Source organism: Canis lupus, chromosome 21 (assembly GCF_003254725.2).
Source record: "Canis lupus dingo isolate Sandy chromosome 21, ASM325472v2, whole genome shotgun sequence".
In the NCBI taxonomy this organism is placed as follows: domain Eukaryota; kingdom Metazoa; phylum Chordata; class Mammalia; order Carnivora; family Canidae; genus Canis; species Canis lupus.
In genome coordinates this window covers 43,958,495-43,978,557 of record NC_064263.1, presented here as the reverse complement: position 1 = coordinate 43,978,557, position 20,063 = coordinate 43,958,495, and the positions used below count along the sequence as shown (strand labels likewise).

The window sequence follows — 20,063 nt, the reverse complement described above, 5'->3', positions numbered from 1 at the left end:
AGCCTTTTTTTTTTTTTTTCCCTAGCCTTTATCTCCAGGCTTATCATCAGCTATCACCTTCCCATATTTTTCTTTTTTTTCTTTTTTTCTGATATTCTAAACTCAACATTTACTTTACATTTTCCTTAACAGAACATATGTAATGTTTCTGCATCTCTGTTCTTGCTCTTCCTTCTGTTTGGGGTTCACTTTCCTCACATCTCCATTTGGCTAAATTTCTCAACCTTGAAGTCCTTATTCAAAGATCACCTCTTTTGTGACATCTTTCCTTAATCCTTTCTGTATCTTCCTAGAATAGGGTATACTTCCCCTATGTTCCTATAACAAATTGTTCATGACTCTACCAGGGCATGACAGGAGATTGTGTATCCATTTGCCTATGCAGTTCCATAACCAACAATCTAAATATGTTCACACTAAAATGCTGCAGTTTCCTAGAAGCTAATAAACCTGAGATCTCTCTATCTTCTCATGTTGCACAGCTAGAAAAAAAAGATGTCTTCCTAAAGCCCTTGACAAATTTATGAATGGAAGAGCCACAGATGGGTATCTGTGAAAAGAAACTGGGTTGTAACTAAGATTTAGGGGTTAAGTCCAGAGAGAGAACCGTTTTTCACTTTGGGTATCTGTAGTCTGGGTAATGCTAAAAGGACATGGGTTCCAAGCAATTCAGCAATCTTTCTGTGCCTAATCAACTAAGTGGCCTAAAGGTGCATAAAATCACGGTCACTGTCAAGGAAGCATATGGCATCTAAACAGAAGCCCAAATCCATTTTTGCTGGCCTGGTTGTATTGTTGAACTCCATTAAATTGTGGACATGTTTCAAGACCTCTTTTTCAATTGGCACAAAACACTAGCAGCTAACCTGGTGTATTCACTCTCAAGGGTGGGGGGGTGATAACTTTGACTCTTTTTTTGGGTCAGTGATAACTCATGGAGCGACAGCTATCTACGAGGTTCTGAACTGAGTACCTCGATATCTTTATCCTAGTTCACTCTCACAGCAAATGTGTCTGTAGGTGTTAACCCAGTTTTACCGATAAAAACATGGTTCAGAAATGTAAAATATCTTGCAGAGTTCACAGAACCACACCCAGCAGAGCAGTAGGGCTGGGAATCCGTTTTCTTAAATGGAGACCTGGACATTTTGTCATGGAAAGCTCAGATTCACTTTTACTGCCACCATCTACTTGTGTGAAACTTGAGTTTCTCTTTCTTCTGTAAAGGGATAATTATAATTATTTCATGAAGTTGTTGTCAGAGGATGAGGGGATGCTTATAGTGCCAGACATGTAAGAAATGTTGGCTCATTTCTACTTCCACCCTTATGACTGGAGGAAGATCTTGGGGCAGAGGAAGGGATTGTCCCGAAGTATCTATACAGAATTACCCAATGACATTGTTCCCCCTACCCTCTCTTCCACACCAGAACTCTTCATTTCCATGTGTCCTTTATAAATCAAATTAAGACATTTCTAAATACCATCAGAACTTCAGATAATATGTGGCTAAGTTACAGGAGCAACTATGGTAGGCTATACAATGTACCAGCACTCAATAGTACCTATTTAAATGCACTTTTTCATAGACCTCTTAATTATTTATCAGAGGTGTTTGATCTGCTTCTTGTCATGGTAAGGCTGGCCTGAAATTAAAAATAGAACCAAAAACTAGGGAAAGACTTTGACAAGAATTTCACTCTAACTCTATCATTTTTTCCTATTATTTATCAAACCTTTCTGTTGAATATATTTTCTATATAAAGTTAAAATTTCCATGCTGTATATCAAAAAGACAACACAATAAGATGATGAGATAAAAAGCAATAAATAATCAGCATAGATGTTTAATTGTTTTCTTTTTTTTTTTCATTTTTCTTTTTAAAAAGATTTTATTTATTTATGCATGAGAGAGACACAGAGAGAGGCAGAGACATAAGCAGAGGGAGAAGCAAGCTCCCTGTGGGGAGCCTGATGCACGACTCGAAACTAGGACTCCAGGATCAAGCCCTGAGCCGAAGGCAGATGCTCAGTCACTGAGCCATCCAGGTGCCCCCATGTTTAACTTTTTCATGTAAAATTTTTGTTTCAAGAAAACTTTAAGAAAAGTTCCTACTGTTAGGTATATAAAATTAATGAACTCAAAAGACTAATGCTGGTGTACTCAGCCCTATAGTGATAGTCAGACATCTTGAAGCTTACATTTTTAAGTAAGTGTTAGAATGGTTGAAAACCTTGTGGAAAAATGAAATTTAGGGCAGCGCCATTGGCACAGCGGTTTAGCGCCGCCTTCAGCCCAGGATGTGATCCTGGAGACCTGGGATCGAGTCCCACGTTGGGCTCCCTGCATGGAGCCTGCTTCTCCCTCTGCCTGTGTCTCTGCCTCTCTCTCTCTCTGTCATGAATAAATAAATGAACCTTTAAAAAAAATGAAATTTGTTGTATAATCCAGGTCACTTTTAAATCATTTCAATATTTAGACCTTCAAATATGAAATTGACCCAAGTTATCAGTCTTTGTATTGTACAGAATTTGAAAGAATAATTTTTATATGATGACATACTAATCTTATCTCAGTGTACAGTATGCAAAGAAATGTATACATAATACTTACTGCAAAGTAAATGTAGAAATACCAGCTGCTGGCAAGAAAGAAAAGAGAAAATCCTGGAAAGGATTTGAAAGATCTATATGAATAATGGTATTAAACCACAAACTAAAACATTTTGGAAAGAGAGAAACAGAAATACTCAGGGCATAAATGTCACTAGCAGGTATTTTCACACTTATAGAATTTTAGAGCCAGAAAGAACTTCTGAAAGCATCTAGCCAATCTTCTCATTGTACAGCCGAGGGAAAGGCTCTGACGCTAAGTCATCTGCTCAAGGTCACATAGCCAATTACTAACAATGCCAGGAATAGAATCCAGGTCTTCTTGTTCTTGGTAGAATGCCTGGAAATTGAAAATTCCAAGGGGTTCAAGGGAAGGGAACAAAAACCCAGGAATAAGAGTTTAAGGTGAGAAAGGTTGATTTCTGGCTTTGTCAACTTTTAAATTCAATTTTCTTCTAAGTCTAAATGAGGGAGATGATACTCCATCTTCCAAGTATAATAGAGGAATCATATAGAAGAATATTTATTTTGAAACGATTTAAAGAGGCTTATGGTCCTCAGTTAATATAAGCCCTGGGTCAAAATATGAAGATAAAAGGATTTTAATTTAGTGGCTTAAAAAAAAAAAAAAAAAAACACCAAAAGCACCCTAGGGATAAATGCACCAATTTCACCTTTAGCATGCCAGTCAGTACACATTTATAGTCTCCACTGAAGAATAATCGTGAAGTATCACAAAGCAGCTATTAATCTCTTTATGATATGACAACCCTGGCTGTGTATGAGACTGAGTGGTTTCTGACTTCTTGCTGGTATAGATTTTTCTCTTCATAGCCGTAAACTTTTTTGATTTTTTCTTTTAACAGATATTCCATCAATTAGAGCATACAATGTAAGAAGAATTTGTGAGTTCTTAAGCCCACAGGCTTTCCCACACCATAGCCTGCAAATAATTGTTCCACTGTCTTTCGGCATCTTGAACTTTGAAGGAAAGTTGGAAGCCAACCTGAAATTTCCCATGATATGCTGACCTTCTCTTGCCCTAATCCTGATGGCTTTAAACCTATTGGGTTTGTTATAGTATGTGAATCCTTTTGGTGTACAGATCACAGTCATTCTTCTATCTATAAAATTGTTTTGTTCCATTTGCTGTGTTCTCTTAGGAACACCCACTGCGTGTTACATTGCTACTGCCAGATTCCATATCCATCATGTACTTATGTTTCTTCTACACCTTTCCCCATCAAAATTGATGGGTTTTCTCCCCTCCATGGCAGCAGTACAGGTTTGATTCGATGAAGCTTCTTAGGTAGTCTTCATATTGCATAGCTTTTCCCTTCAACTCATTCTCCAAGAGTCACTTTCCTTCTCTTTTTCTTGTTTAATGATCTTGCCTCTTTGCCTATCTTGTTTGAGCTCTTGCTTTACTTTGAGGGACTAGAGAAGTTTTATCTAAATGTTTCTTCAGTTGTGTGATCTAATTTTGTTCAAGTGTGATTCTTAACCTTTACTCTCCACCCCCATTTTTGTAGTATCTATGCCTAAATCCCATATTAGTTTTTTTTTCCATCATTGAATGAAAGTGGCTCTATCTGAACCTGCCTGAGAATTTCATGATGCCATTATCCTGCCTTCACCCTTTTTTCCTGATAACCTAAGCATTGTTTTTTATTTATTTATTTATTTTCTGTCAAAGTTCAATTTGCTAACATAGATAGTTGACATACAATGTTATATTGGTTTCACATATACAATATATTGATTTGACAATATATTGATTTGTATATATTACTCAATATACATAATACCACAATACCATTATCCAATACTACAATAGTCTAGTCACCATGCAATATTATTGACTGTATTCCCTATGCTGCACTTTTCATCTCCATCTTATTTATTTTATAACTGGAAGTTTACACCTCTGAATCTCCTATATCTATTTCACCCACGTACCCAACTCCCTTTCCTTCAGCAACCATTAGTTTGTTCTCTGTATTTATGAGTATGTTTCTTCTTTTTTTCTTCTTTTGTTCATTTGTTTTTTAGATTCCACGAGTTAAATCAATGGTGTTTATCTTTCTCTGACTTAGGGTAATATTCTCTAGGTCCATTCATGTTGTTGTAAATGGCAAGATTCCATTATCTTTAATGGCTGATTAATATTTCATTATCATATGCGCATATGTATATCACATCTTCTTTACCTATTCATCTATTGGTGGACACTTGCCTATTGTAAATGATGTGGCAATAAACACAGGAATGTGTGTATCTTTCTGAATTAGTGTTTTTACTTTCTTTGGGTTAATACCCAGTAGTAGAATTATAAGATTATATGGTATTTCTATTTTTTAATTTTTGAAGACCCTCCACACTGTTTTCCATAGTGGTTGTACGAATTGTACTTTCCCACCAATAGTACATAACGGTTCCCTTTCCTTCACATCCTTGTCAACACTTGTCACTTCTTAGCTTTTTGATACTGCCCATTCTGACTAGTATGAGGTGATATCTCATTGTGGTTTTGATTTGCATTTCCCTAGTGATTAATGACTGAGCATCTTTTTATGTGCCTGTTGGCCATTTGTAGGTCTTATTTGGAAAAATGTCTTTTCAGGTCTCTGGCCATTTGGAGATATATATATATATGTATATATATTTGGTATTTAGTCTCAATTACTTATATATTTTGGATATTAGCCCTTTATCAGATATATTATTTGCAAATATCTTTTCCCATTATGTAGGCTGCCTTTTCATTTTATTACTGGTTTCCTTTGCTGTGCCAAAGCCTGCTATTTTGTTAGAAATAACCATAATCCCAGTGGTTGTTTTTACTTTTGTTTCCCTTAGCCTGAGGAGACATGTCTGGGAAGATGTTACTAAGGCTGATGGCAAAGAAATTATTACCTATGTTTTCTATTAGGAATTTTATGTCTTCAGGCTTCCTCTTTAGTTCTTTAATCCATTTTGAGTTTATTTTTATGTATAAGATAGTTAGATATAAGAAAGTGATCCAATTTTATTCTTTTGCATGTAGCTGCCCAGTGTTTTCAATACCATAAATCAAAGAGACTCTCTTTTCACTATTATATATCTTTGCCTCTTTTTTTGTAGATTAGTTGACCACTTAAGTATGGATTTATTTCTGGATTCTCTGTTCTATTCCACTGACCTATGTCTATTCTTGTGCCAGTACCATACTGTTTTGATCAATATAGCTTTATGGTATATCTGAAATCTGGGATTGTGATTACTCCAGCCTTGTTCTTTCTCAAGATTGCCTTGTGGTTCTGTACATTTTTTTGTGGTTTCATATACATTTTAGGATTATTTATTCTAATTTTATGAAAAATACTATTAGTACTTTGATAGGGATTGTGTTGATCTGTAGACTGTTTGACTCTCCTTCTTTTAACAGTAAGCTTTTACCCTTTGCTGGCTTGTGTAATTCTGCTATTATATGATTTGGTTTTATTTGAATTTGAAACAAGAGTATGGTTAAAGACCCAGGATTTATGTCCCAACCTTGATTTTACTTCTTAGCCTCTAAGTTGATGTCATTATAGTCCATTTGGATGCTTAAGTGCTGAAACTATTTCTTGTGAAATTGGAATAAAACACTTTCAGATGCAAATAATGAAAGAAAAAAGCAGGGTCACATAAAAGTTCATTTTTTGGGGAATTGCCTACGGAATTTGACTTAGGGTTTTTAATTTAGCTCCTAAATCCGGGCCCTCCTCTCCCTCCACAAGATCTGTAAGCTATGCTACTAATGAGCAATGAATGCAATTGAAAAAGAAACCAACAAAAGATTTATGTAAAGAAATCTTCCTGTAGTTTATTCATTAAGGGGTGGGGTAGTAATGGAGGTGAGTTATGTGAACAGTATAGGATTACAAGAATTATTCATCTTTTGTGGCAATTTCAGTCTAATTCTAATGATTTTGGAGAGATTTTAGGAGTCAAAATAAATCAACTTACACCACTTAGATTTTAACACAATTAATTAAAATACTATGGAAAGTTTTAGTGATTGGTAAGTTCCTTCCCATGGGTGTAAATAAAACAAAAACTGAAAAATAAATTTTGGTTTCATACACTAGTGAGGACTCAACTAAAATCTTTTGTTTATTCCAGGGACTGGGGATCCATAAAGACTTAAAAAGGATTTGGGGTCAGGTTGTGATCATCCTAAGTTTGAGAAAAAACAATATTTTCTGGAAAAGAACTAATAAAGGAATTCATTCTTGTTTATCTGGCTGAATGGAGACTTAGTTGTCTCCACAAATCTCTCTCAACTATTTTAAACCAGAATAACCTTTTCCTTCTCTAAAAACTTTACCCTTTGAGTCAGTGCCCCACATGGTCATTAATACAGTACTAAGTTTAGAGTTTGAGCTCAGTCAAGTTGGATTGACTGCTTAATTAGTTTAAAATATATCAACAGGTATCCATCTGTAGAGTGTTACAGGACATGTGGCCAGATAAGAAAACTATGAAATTTGGGGTAAGCCAGTAGATTTCAAGTTCCAGGTTGGATATTTATATCATGTGATATTTTGGGCACATTACTTGCCCTAAAACTTAAAACTTTATCTTTCGAAGTTGTGTTATAAGCATTAAGTGTGATGTGCTGTTTTTAAATCAGGATGCTTGGAACATAGGAGGTATTCAGTAAATGGGGTCACTGGACCTATATTTGGATGTGTGGAACTAGATGCACGCATAGGGTAAAAAATGCACTTCATGGGGTAATGATCTCAACACTTGGTTTAGCTTTCCTAAATAGGTGCCCCTGGTCTTTTGGCAGTGTGGTAGACTTGAAGGCAGATGAGCGAATTGAATGACTTTCCAACTCTGTTCCTGAATTTATCAGGATACCAGCTCCTTAAAGAGGCTGCTAAACAAGTCACTTCTCATGGTTCCCATGCCCATAAAGCACAAGATTAAAAAGTCCCATCCCAACAGACATAAAAATACAATGCAAGAGCTACAGTAAAGAAACATCAAAGGAAAACGAATAGGCAAGATCAACAAAAGAAGAAATAAAGCACAAGGAAATCAAACATTTTAATAGGCCCATTTTGCAAAGCATAAAGCAAAACTGGGTGATGACAAAATTTTATTTTTATAAACATTAAACTCACTTTTCCAAACAACTTGATGTAAGGAATAGCCAGCCTAGCAATGAGAACGAAAATGAAGACATCATTTACCAGAAGGCCTCATACTATCATTACCATTTATTCAGAATAGAGGTCTCCCTGTCTCTGACTACCGGAAGAAGGAAAGTCTGTGAGCCTTGCTTTTCTGGGTGATGTCACCACAAAAATGAGCGAGTTCATGTAGGTGATCATTTCAGGCAAAGAGTAGTTTTAGTCAGCAAGTTTGTATAAGTGTGGGATGAGGGCTCATTAAGCTCTCACTCAACCAGCCTGAAAGACACTGCAGGCTCTTGGTGGGAGGACTAACACTGGCTTCTCTGCCCCACTCCCCCCTGTGCTCTGCAGTCTCCTCTCAACTCTACACCTCACTTCTCACTAACAGCATGATCAATTCAAAATAAGTTTTCCTGCCATTCAGCATCATCATTAGCTGTCCCAGGGATTGGAACAGGGGGAGTCTTTACAGAGACTGCAGGAGGCCCAGAAGTCAACACCTGGTAGAAAAAGGAGGGGTGGAAGAGAAGAGAGCGAAGGAAGGAAAAGAAGAGTCACAATTCCTACTGCCCTCTACTAGCCTCACCTTGCAGGAGCACACAGAACACCTGTCTTCTTTCAGGGTCCACACCTGTCCATTGCGCTTCAGTCCTCCCTCATGGGGGCAGTCACCAGAGCAGGAGGGCCCCGAGGGACAGAGGCAGTCAAAGCCCCCTGCCAGGTTGATGCAAGCAGAATCATTCCAGCAGGTATGCGTTCTTAAGGCACATTCATCAATGTCTGCAATAAAGAAGGCGCAGAGCTTTAGAATCTAGCCAAGATTGTTAATAGAAAATAGTGATCATTTACAAAAGCATTGATTTACATTGCTGAGCATTTAGCTTGTGCCAGGTACCGTGCCAAGATGTTCACACGCATTACCTCATTTGCTCTGCAAAGCAAAGATGTATAGGAGCATCTTTTCTTATCTCTATTTTGCACATAATGGAGCCGAGGGTTACAGAAGTGAAATAACATACGTACTGTCATATAGCTAATTACTATAGGGACTCCAATTACTAAATTATCCAGTAGCAGCCCTAAGCTAGTTTTAGGATATTCTCAAGAACTACACCATCCAGAGGCTATAAATAGTGCTAATTCATTAACAGTGTGGATACACCCTATGGAGAGCTGGCTCTTTTAGTAAAGGTGTGAACAGATCAGCCACTGAGTAGGAACAAGTGGGCAATTAGGACAACCCTGAACCAATTAGACTGCCTCAAGATCCTTAGGCCAAGGGTGAAAGAAGAGGAAATTATTCTTGGTGGGTGCCTTGCCTAATCAAATCCTCTCCATACTAATGGCCAAAAGCATTTTTTTTCTCACAAAAAAAAACAGAACAAAACAAAACCCATCTTTGGGCTATTGCAGGCATGGCATTCATGTTGATGGAAGACACATATATTTTGCTGGTTTTGAATGATAGCTAAATATGGAAGGAAAGCATAAATCCAGTCAGCCTACCCTGATGTTCAAAGCTAGACTGACCTTAACAACATCTCAAACTCATAGCTGTCCAGTCCTGGTTGGAGCCTTTTCTAAGCGGGCCATCTATTACCTCAAAAGGCAGTCAATTCTATCACTGAATAACTCTTTAAGAAATGTCTTCCTTAAATGGAAATGAAATATTTTTCTGGTAACTTCTACTTATTGGTGCTAGCTCTGAGAGCACTCCAGAAAAGTCTACTTGATTTTTCTTACTTATGACAATCTTTACTCTATTTAAAGATATTGGTCATTTGTCTGAGTCTTGTGCTCCACTGATTAATTTACCACCATGTCCTTCAACTATCCTTCAGATGATAACATTATGCCAATAAATTTTTACCAAGTCTTCTATGCACAAGGTTTTTTTGCACACTAGGTATTACAAATGTTGACGATGACATGTAAGACACTGTCTCCTTCTGAAGGTGAGTAATAAGAAGGAACACAGAAGTATGTGTAGATAACTACTGGTAGACCTCTGATTGGAGGGTTTTTTTTAATAATATTTATTTGAGCGAGAGAGAAACAGGGGGGAGGGGCAGAGACAAAGAGGGGAGAGAATCCCAAGCAGACTCTATGCGAGCATGGAAGCTGTCACAGGGTTCCATCCCATGACCCCAAGATGATGACCCAACCTGAAACCAAGAGTCAGACACTCAACCAACTGCACCACCCAGGAGCCCCATGATTGGGAGGTTTAACTCCTATAGTAAGTTAGAATAAGAACAGTATAAATTAACTTACTCTACATCTAAATTTCATGTTAAATATGTACAATGTTGTAGGTATTTGGTTAAGGGTTACAAGCTTAAAGAAAAAATGTAAGTGGCATTTTCTTTTAAAATACTCAAAGCAATAAAGTGTTTAAAGGCATAATATCAATTTTATTGCTAGTATCTGTACTTACATATTGTTTCAAAGTTTTTCAAAGCTTCCCCATGAGTTATGCTGTGTAACTGCAAGATGGAAATAGTTATTCTCATTTACAAAAGATGAAAGTGAGGCACAGAGATGAATAAATGGTCATACTTCTACTACCATGTTAGAGCAAGGGATGTACCCTGGGCCTAACACATACACTAGAGTTTTTTTTGTTTTTTTTTCTGTGCCAACTCAAGGTCTCTAAAATCAGAATACAAGAATGTTGTGTGGTTTTATCTGCTTTCAACTATTTACCCTCTAGATATCGCAACTCATTTTCAAGGATAAGATCTTATATGGATCCTCTTTAGTTGAAATCCTGTGAATGATATAATTACTCAAAATTTGCTAGAATTTTGAAACTATTGTAACTTAAAAATAATGAGAAATAAATGACCTATCTTCCCTTACTAACTGCACGCACTGTTTCTGGATTCACAACAGAGGTACAAAGTAGAAAATGTTACAGAGTTCATGCAATATTTCTGGAAGCTAACTTATTCCAAGATTTATTTTTTGTGTTTGTCCCATCAAATGTAGTCTCAGTCAAGACATTTAATGATTTCTCTTTTGAAAACCGTGGAAATGAACCCAGATTATAATACCTAGATTCCAAATTAACTATAATCTGACTTCAGTTATGTCTTCACTGTTCCCACTGTTCCTCACGGGGCCCCTGCTATTCTCAACATATTTGATCATATGGTGCTCCTACCTAGAAACCTTCCTCATCTCCCCAGTCTTTTTCCTCTAACTCTTCCCAGTTAAAGGTAGCATTGAATGTGGGAATCAGGTGATCCCTGTTTAAAACCATGCTCTTCCAATTAATTGAGTGCTTACTATGTAAAAGGCATTTTACACATCTCTGTAGGTCTTTGGTCACATTATTTAGCCTGACACTTATTTATCTCCTTTTTAAAATCATAACCAACTAATCCATTGTTATTTATTTATTTATTTATTTATTTATTTATTTATTTATTTAAGAACATGTGCATGCACACGCGAAGGGGGAATGAGGGAGGCAGGGGGCATGGCGGAGATGGAGGAGGAGGGGAGTCGGAGGGGGAGGGGGTGGCAGAGGGTGAGGGAGAGGAAGAATCTTAAGCAGCCTCCACAAGCTCAGCATGGAGCCCGGCATGGGGCTCAGTCTCATGCCCCTGAAAACATGACCTGAGCCAAAATTAAGAGTCAGGTACTTAACTGACTGAGCCACCCAGGCACTCTAATTTATGGTCTTTTCAAATAAAACTGTACATAAGATTCAAATATTTGTTTCTTGACTTAAAGAATGTTTATAGCAAACATTCATCTCCTTGAACTCCCAGTACAGTGACAATGTTGGTAGTACATCCTATCTTGGAAAAATATTAAAATGATATGTTTGCATTATTCTTATTCCTCGGTTTTTGCTTAAAATGACAAAATATTTGGTCTTACACTTCTCTCATCATATTTACAATCTAGTTTGGATATCTAGGAGATAGAGCGTAAATTGATAAACTGATGGCTCATCACACATGTAATCATAAGAAATAAAATTCAGATTTCCCTGAACTCTATATTAGCCTATCTCTTCATACTTGTTCCCAACTATTGCATTAGCCTCCTATTCAGTCTCCCTGACTCCAACCATTTCTCACTCTAATCCTCTGATTTTTGATTGTGGACTCAACAGAAATAATTGAGGAACCTTAAAAATTACTGCCCAGGCTCACCACCACTAAAGACTGATTTAATTAGTGTAAAGTAGGATCCAGACATCTGGGCTCTGTTCAGCCAGATGAGAATCATTGCTCTAAATACCTTTCACAGGGGAGTGGCGTTCTAAAAAGCAAATTTGTCCATGTCACTCTTCTGCTTACCACCTGTCAGTGGTTCTATGACATCTATAATAGAAGATCTAAATTCCTAACCTATCATATAAGCCCCGATCTAACATTTCAATTGTTAGCTTTTATCTCCTCCCTTTTCTGTTCAAAAGCAATGGCTTATCCACAAACAGTCCATGTTGTTTCCTCTGTGTGTGCCGTGCATATGCCTTTTCTAGAGTATTCCATACCTACTCTATTTTTTCTTAGCCTGTATGGAAGGGGTTGCACACAAATTAATTAATTGATAAGGTAAGCATTTAACTTCCTCTGTTGTCTTCATTCCTGTGCAGTCTTCAAAATCAAGTATCATCATTTTTCATTCTGCAAAACAGTCACTATCGACTCGGTACTTTATCCACAATGCTACCCAGGCATTTATTTCTTAGGAGTTACATATTTAATATATGCATCTCCATAGATAGATAGCGACCTCATTGAGAGTGAGGACTAAATCTTTTTTTCTTTTTCTCTTCTCAGTGCCAACAGAATGCACCGTGGTTGTAACAATGTGTTGATTTAACTTACTTAAATCCAGGAAGTTTATAAACCATTATTATTATAAAGTCTATTTTACTAAAATTTGGTCTCGTGGGTATTCAGTAAGCATAAGACACAACTGCAACCTTCCCCTTCCGAGAACACATTGTATCATTGAGTTTTCATCTGGAAAAGCCCATAAGACTGGTTCAAAGTACAAGAAATATAGCAAAATAGTAACTACACTAAAATAGGAAGGCAACCTTCCTTCCTCCCTCTCTATTCTAGCTTCCTGTGAAATGCTTGAGAACAAGGACAGAGAAGGCCCATTAACAAAGCACTTCAGAAAGAAGAGTACTTTCAAGATTCCAACCAGTAGCGACAAAAGAATCTTTAACGTACGGTCTTCTCTAAAATCATCTCTAAATTGGCAGTTTATGGCCAACTATAATCTGCTTTTTTAACATTTGACTATTTTTTCATTTACAAAGTTGCAAGCATTTTGGCAGTGTTTTCCCCTCATGAATTAAGACACCTGAGCATAAAGATGAACATACCTAGTGTGTGCAATTAAAACAGGGGACTAAACCTGGATTTGCTATTGCTGCTCCCAAATGAAAGGATTTCACAGTTGAACATAGAACCATATTGCCTACAGAGTTCCATGTGATTGCTTTACTTATGACACAGAAATCTAATTCTGCTTCCATGCAATTTAACAGATTTATGGAAAGCCAGATGTTAGCAATTATGGAAACCGACATCATTCATATTCTTGGTAATACAGACCTGTTTGCTCTGCACAAAGCCAACTTAATCTATTATACATATCCCAAGGCATCCAGAGGGAAGAGGCACCCTATTTACATATTGCAACTGTTGTTCTCTGCTGAGGAAACACAAAGACATTCACCCAAGATACTCACCCAAATCATCTGACAGGCCTCCATTGACAAAGAGGCAATGAAACAAAAATCAGGCAAAATATCCCACACTCAAATCTATAATCATTAAAGCGTACTTGCTTTTTCTTATTGTAAGTAATGGCTTTCTGTGATTTCCTTGTGTTTCTCCTTGTAAATTCATTATTTAAATGCTCCATGCTCAGATGAGAATTTCCGCAATAAAATTCTATGGCTGAGCTTACATTAGAACTAATTTTCTTGCATTGACATTCTCACAATTTCTGAAAGCTGTTATTATTGTACTCAATTTTGCTTTAAAAAAAGTCTGGTTGGGCCTAGTCAATCTGCTTTGTTCTTTAATTTGAGGTTCTTAGGTTATTTGGGCATGTAAGAAAACACAATCCAGAAATGTTTATATCAGCAGCAATCAAACCAATCCCAACCTAGCCTCAAACAATTTTCCTATCCTTCGAGAAAAATGGCTCTGCGGAAATTTTAATAGCATAACAGCTGTAATGGTGGTACCTGCCTCAGGAGCTAAAAGTTCTGCAGGTTGATTTCAGAGATCAAGGTAAACATTTTTGTCAGGGGTTTGGTAGCAGTTAGGTCAAAGGAGGGAATTTTTTCATTACCCCATATTCCACTTTCTTGAATAACTTTCATAACACATCTAGTCTTACTTCCAAACTCAAAACAGGTGATGTGTCAGAAAACAAAATTTAACCTGGGGTTTGAATATCCAGCTGTGTGTGTTCTGACTTGGAAATCATTACCAGACATTAGTTGTTTGGAAATGAGAACAGAGCTTGGGGGTTTATTAATGATAGACAAGATAGGGTGCAGATGCCTCTCCCACAGCTAAAGCAATATTGCTTTTTACAGTGACACGGAGAAACTTACAGGGAAAAATATGCACACTGCACATCAGCAAAATAAATGAAAGAAATAAGAAATCTGAGGTCTGAAGTAGCTTGCAAAATACAAGGCAAATGAAATTGTAACCTGCACAGAAAGTTTCAGGTCCAGAACAAGAGAGGTGATAGCCATGTTCTAGGGCATGCTAGTCATCCTGTACTTGGATACCATGTTCCCTTTAGAACACAGACTATTAAAGATGGGGTTGACACACACAGGACCCATCAGAAAGAGATCCATCATCTGGGACTTAAACTCATCTCACTTTAATGAAACATGAGGTGTTCAGCCTGAAAAGGTAAAGACTAAAAGAAAAGTGAGTGGTGGCTTAGTCTATTTGAGATGCTATGATGTATCTCTTAGGAAGAAGTTCCAACGTCCTTCCAGGGTCAGCTCTTCTTTATTCCAGCCTCCACTCAGTCTTGAGTCAGAAGAAACCCTTTCCTATAATGTTTCTCTTACTGCTCAGTGTGTAATTTTTATTACTCATCAGTGGGTCTTCCCCTTTTCTTTTGATTGAGTAGACCCTATTTTTAAGCAAAGGAAAGAGAAAAAGAAAACAGCTTGTTTGGGCTCACCCTTTCCTTACCTATTTCCCGGAGCCAGGTCTTATTTCTCCAGTATCTACCACTAGCAGACACCTCCATTTACGCTTCTTCCTCCTCTCCTAAATATTTGCAAACTTCCACAGAACCCTCTCTTCAAAGTCTAAATCCTGAAGTTTCTCATGACCCTTCGTTTACAAAACCATCCTCCTTCAATCAATATTTGTTATAATATTTGTCATTTCAGTCTAAGCGTTCTCTTCTTGACCCTGGTGGGATATGATACTGCCCTATTCATCCTTTTACCTCTTCATTCACCCAATTGCTAATCACCAATCATCAATTTACTAAGTACACATATGTTTATTGAGCATCTACTCTGTCCTAGACATAGTGCAAGAGACTGGGGATAAAATAGGAAAAGAGTAGAGTCATGGTCCTACAAGTAAGGACTTTGTAGACTTACTCAATTTTTGAAGTTATTAACATTTCCTAAGGTTCCACCTCTGGTCCTTGGCTCTCTTTCTCCTCAGTGGAAGCAGTAGAACATACCAACTAAAAGCCTAAGCTTTGGAATCCAGCAGCTGTGGGTGCCAGTTAATGTGACCGGTTCTTCCAGTTTCCCTGGGACTGAGGGAGTCCCTGAGATCGGGGACTTTCAATGCTACCACCAGGAAAGTTCTAGGAAAATGGGGACAAATGAGTCACCTGAGCCCCAGTCCCATCCCTACACCTATTGTTTGTATGACTTTGGTAAATTTACTTCACATCGTCGAACCTCGGTCCGAAATTGAAAAATGTGGGAAAGAAAATACTTCCTGGGATAACCTGATAATTTCAGTAAGCATGGAATACAATGCTTATCATGTAGTGATTTCTCAAAAATTATTAGCTGTTATTGTTGTTCTTACTGTTTCTATATTTTTTTCTCTCATAGTATTCATCTCATCTCATGGGTTCCCCTGTCCCATTTTTTCAGGATATACTCAAATCCACACCACCAGTGTGGATTTAAGCTGACATCTTCATCTGTTTACCACAGATTTGCACTTGAAATCTAAATTCTCACACAAATTCTCATGGACTTGAACAGTACATTGGCCAAACAAACCCAGAAATGCTAACATGCTAAGCTCTCTCTCTAAGCCCTAATCAGTAAATCTGGTGTTAAGGCTAAGTGAATAATATTAAAAGGGGGCAGCCCCAGTTACCCAGCGGTTTAGCGCCGCCCTCAGCCCAGGGTGTGATCCTGGAGACCCAGGATCGAGTCCCACATCGGGCTCCCTGCATGGAGCCTGCTTCTCCCTCTGCCTCTCTCTCTCTCTCTCTCGCTCATGAATAAATAAAATCTTTAAAAAAATAATATTAAAAGAATATAGTTTCTTGACACTCCATGGACTTGCCCTGGACACAGATCAACTTGATAGGCTGCACAAATTTAGGTGTTCTGCAGATGGAGAAAACAACTCATCTAGATAAGAAAACAAGAGGAGAATAAAAGCAGAATGACTTTATGGTTTACTTTCTGCCATGAATAACTCATGCCTCTTTAACGAGTGTCTAAATCTGTTTAAAATCAATATGATTTGGTGTCTCCTGGGTGGCCTAGTCAGTTAAGTGTCTGCCCAGGTCCTAGAATCTAGACACAGTAGAGCTTCTCTGCTCAGCAGGAAGTCTGGTTCTCCCTTGCCCTCTGCCTCTCCCCCTGATTGTGGATGCATGTGGTGCTCTCTTTCAAATAAATAATAAATAAATAAATAAATAAATAAATAAATAAATAAATAAATAAATAAATAAAATAAAAAAAAATCATATAATTCTGACCAGTGGAGAAAATAAAAAATCTATATTGAAAAACTTACTATCCAAAGGGAATTTTACTGCACAGAGAAGCTACAGTTTTGATGCCAACAACCCTAGATTTATGTTTTTATATATCTGCTTATAGGTGAGATGGTGGGTTATGTTAGAGCTGCGTCTGCATCCCTGAGTAGAACTGTTATGTTTTTACAAGTTGCTAAATGTTTAACACTGGGCCACATACCTGCTGTTGTTATATTCATTTTATTGTATAATAAAGCTTCACCCTCAACTGAAAAGAATTACCCTCTTGCACTTTAATTTTTTAATCTCCTTATGTTACCTCACATGCAGAGCTGCGAACGTACATTTCTATCTTCCTTATTCATTCACTCAGAAGGAATATTCTGGTCTTATTTATCTTTGTGTCTCCCACAGCAACTTTATAGTGTCTTTTTCCTGCTATGAGTTGCATGCACATGTGTTAATTTTGAATCTGGTTGAGTTGGCTCCTTGTCCTTTAGGGACTTCCGTTTTCTCTTTGGTAAAGTATAGGAATTGTATAAGATTTTTTCTAAAGGCTTGTCCATTTCCAGTTTGTATGAATACTTTTTACCTTTGTAGGACTGAGTTTGTAATTCCAGTGTTAAAATATAAATGATACTAGATGGAGAACAGGATAGAGGAGAGTGGAAGAACCCAGCTTCAGAATGACAAAGAGATTTTTTTGAATTAAACAGTTTTTTTCCAGAGTCAATATTTATTGAAACATCTCTTGTCTCTCTCAATGAGTGTTTACAAGCAGGTATCACAGAGAGAAAATAATGAAGAGAGAGATATAGTTTTTCTACCTGCATTGAAGCCTTGGAAAATGAAAATGTAGTCCCTGGTGGCAAATATACATGGGGAATCCAGGTGGGATGAAAACCAAAACTAACTATCTTGACAAATCATTCTTTTAAACAAGTTGTCAGATGAGAAATAATTTCTTCTCTCTTCTAAGCCAACAGATGGTCTTAGGCACAGAGAGTTTACAAAGTAATTTCATTTACTTCTAGAAATATCCTCCAACTTACATAGAAATCAAAGGTCAAAAAAAAATTCTCAGTGTACAAATCTAAAACCAGATCTCGATCTAAAAAACAAGAGGGTCAGATTATAATATACAGCCCTTAAGAATTCAGAGACCTTCCATGCCTATTATTTGTCTCCTTCAACCACTCTGTATTTGGGTCCCTAACTTCAAGAAACTTGTCAAAGTTCTTCCCCAAACATTTTTCCAGTGGAAAATAGAGTTAGGGCATTGATGAAGGATAATAATTTGGACAATTGTGCCTTATCTATTGAGAGAACTAAACAAGCTATAAATAAATCTTAATGTCATCTTACGGTGTCTTTTCTTAGATGTTCTCTTCTCTTGGATCTTCTTCCACTCTTCATATTTAATCAACTAAATTAGTAAAAATAGATCTGGGGCTGTCTTCTATTTTGAGAGTATATGCTCTGGAAAGATCTAGAAGGTATTTGTGGAGTCAAGGGAAAATGCAAGGAATAGAAGACTTCAGTCCACTGCTCTAGGCTTTTAGGAGACAAGTTCTGTTTATTTTGAATTTTTTTTCTTTCTGTGTTTTTTTACTCCAAGGGAGGTAAAACTATAAAGACTTTAACTAGGTTGGTTTCTAAGGAAAAGCAAAGGAGGCCACTGACAAAGATTCTTTCTTGGAGCAAACTCTGGTCAGGCTCCTCTGAGCCCTCCGCTTGATGAGTCCTCAACCTTGGCATAAACACTGCAGAGTCTCAGCACAAATGATTTTGTCTACCCTATCCCACCACGTCAAAACATTTGAACAAACACTAGAAGAGCTTCTACATGCAAGACCACATCCCTAAGATCATGGCTCAAGCCCCCTTAAGTTCCTGCATGGGAAGGCTCAAGGCTGCCAAAAAAACTTACTGTTTCAGCCAACGCCTATATATATAGGGTTGGCTATATGTAGCTAACCCTATATAGCAATTTCCACAAATAAATATTCAACATTGAGACACTGATATTATGAAATAAGATTCACAACTTTTACCTCCTTACCTTAGAACATAAGACCCTTTGTAATCTGGTTTGCACTTCCATTTACAGGGCTCCCTTCTTGTTGCTCCCTACCCATAACACACTCATACGATATGAACTACTTTATCTGCCCTGGAAATTTCACCAACCCTTGGACACATTTAGATCTCTTTCAAGACTGCTCCAATCCAACTGCTGTTCCTGCTTGGAATCCTACCTTAATATCTATTTTCCTGGAAAAGAAACCCTTCTAATCCTGTAGACCCAATGAAAAAAAAATCATAATTTCTGTGAAAGATTCCTATGTACATTGCCATCCCCACATGCCCCAAGAAGAAGTTAGTAAAATTTTTCCTTAGAGTCTTATTTTTATTTACTGTATATCTAACCACAACTCAATCTCCCCCAATTCTAGCCCCCTCCTCTTTCTCCATTTCAGACTGGAAGGATATTCCTACCAGGAATGTGTGCCTAAGACTTAGCACATGGACTAGCACAGATCAGACCCTCTCAACAAATGCTCACCCAACAAGTGAGTGATGATTTTTATGTTGACAGTGCTTTGTTTGGTTTGAGTACAATCATTTAAAATTCTCTGCTCATAAACCCAGAGGTAAACATTTCCCAGCAGCACGAGTAACCTCAAACTAAAACAAACAATTCAAGATTTACTTCAAAGAAGTTGTAGATGCTGATCTCTGAATTGCTGCATAGACATGATCTTTGGCTCTAAGACTTTCAAGACAGAAATTTCTATAATGAAACACTTGTTTCCACTGAGTTTTAAGAGGCAGAAAGCTGGGGCGCCTGGGTGGCTCAGTGGTTGTGCGTCTGCCTTTGGCTTGGGGCATGATCCCGCAGTTCCGGGATCGAGTCCCACATCAGGCTCCCTGTATGGAGCCTGCTTCTCCCTCTGCCTGTGTCTCTGCCTCTCTCTCTGTGTCTCGAATGAATGAATAAATGAATGAATGAATAAATAAATAAATAAATAAATAAATCTTAAAAAAAAAAGAGGCAGGAAGCTGACACCTGTAAGTAATTCAATACCATAAAGTGCTCAGACACCGAGAAAGGCAGGTGAACATTGCCAGAGATCACACTGCAGATCCTCAGGTGAAAAACATCAAAAAGCTAAATCAAGCTGGTAACTGGAAACACCAAAGCTGGATCCTGGTATTTCAATGGTGGTTTTTACATTGTTGGGGTCAGATCTGAGACCCCAGTGAAATCTGTGGTTCCACTTCCTCCAA

The 20,063-nt window shown here is 37.5% G+C and overlaps 1 protein-coding gene across 2 annotated transcripts in view; it reads right to left on the bottom strand.

Moving 5' to 3' along the window:
* NELL1 (neural EGFL like 1) overlaps positions 1–20,063 on the bottom strand; it is an 820,299-nt gene that overhangs the window by 10,536 nt on the left and 789,700 nt on the right. For both annotated transcript variants that reach the window (XM_025459768.3, XM_025459770.3), the window contains one exon: positions 8,368–8,561. In XM_025459768.3, the coding sequence (XP_025315553.1) occupies positions 8,368–8,561 (194 nt within the window). The remainder of the gene's footprint in view (positions 1–8,367; positions 8,562–20,063) is intronic.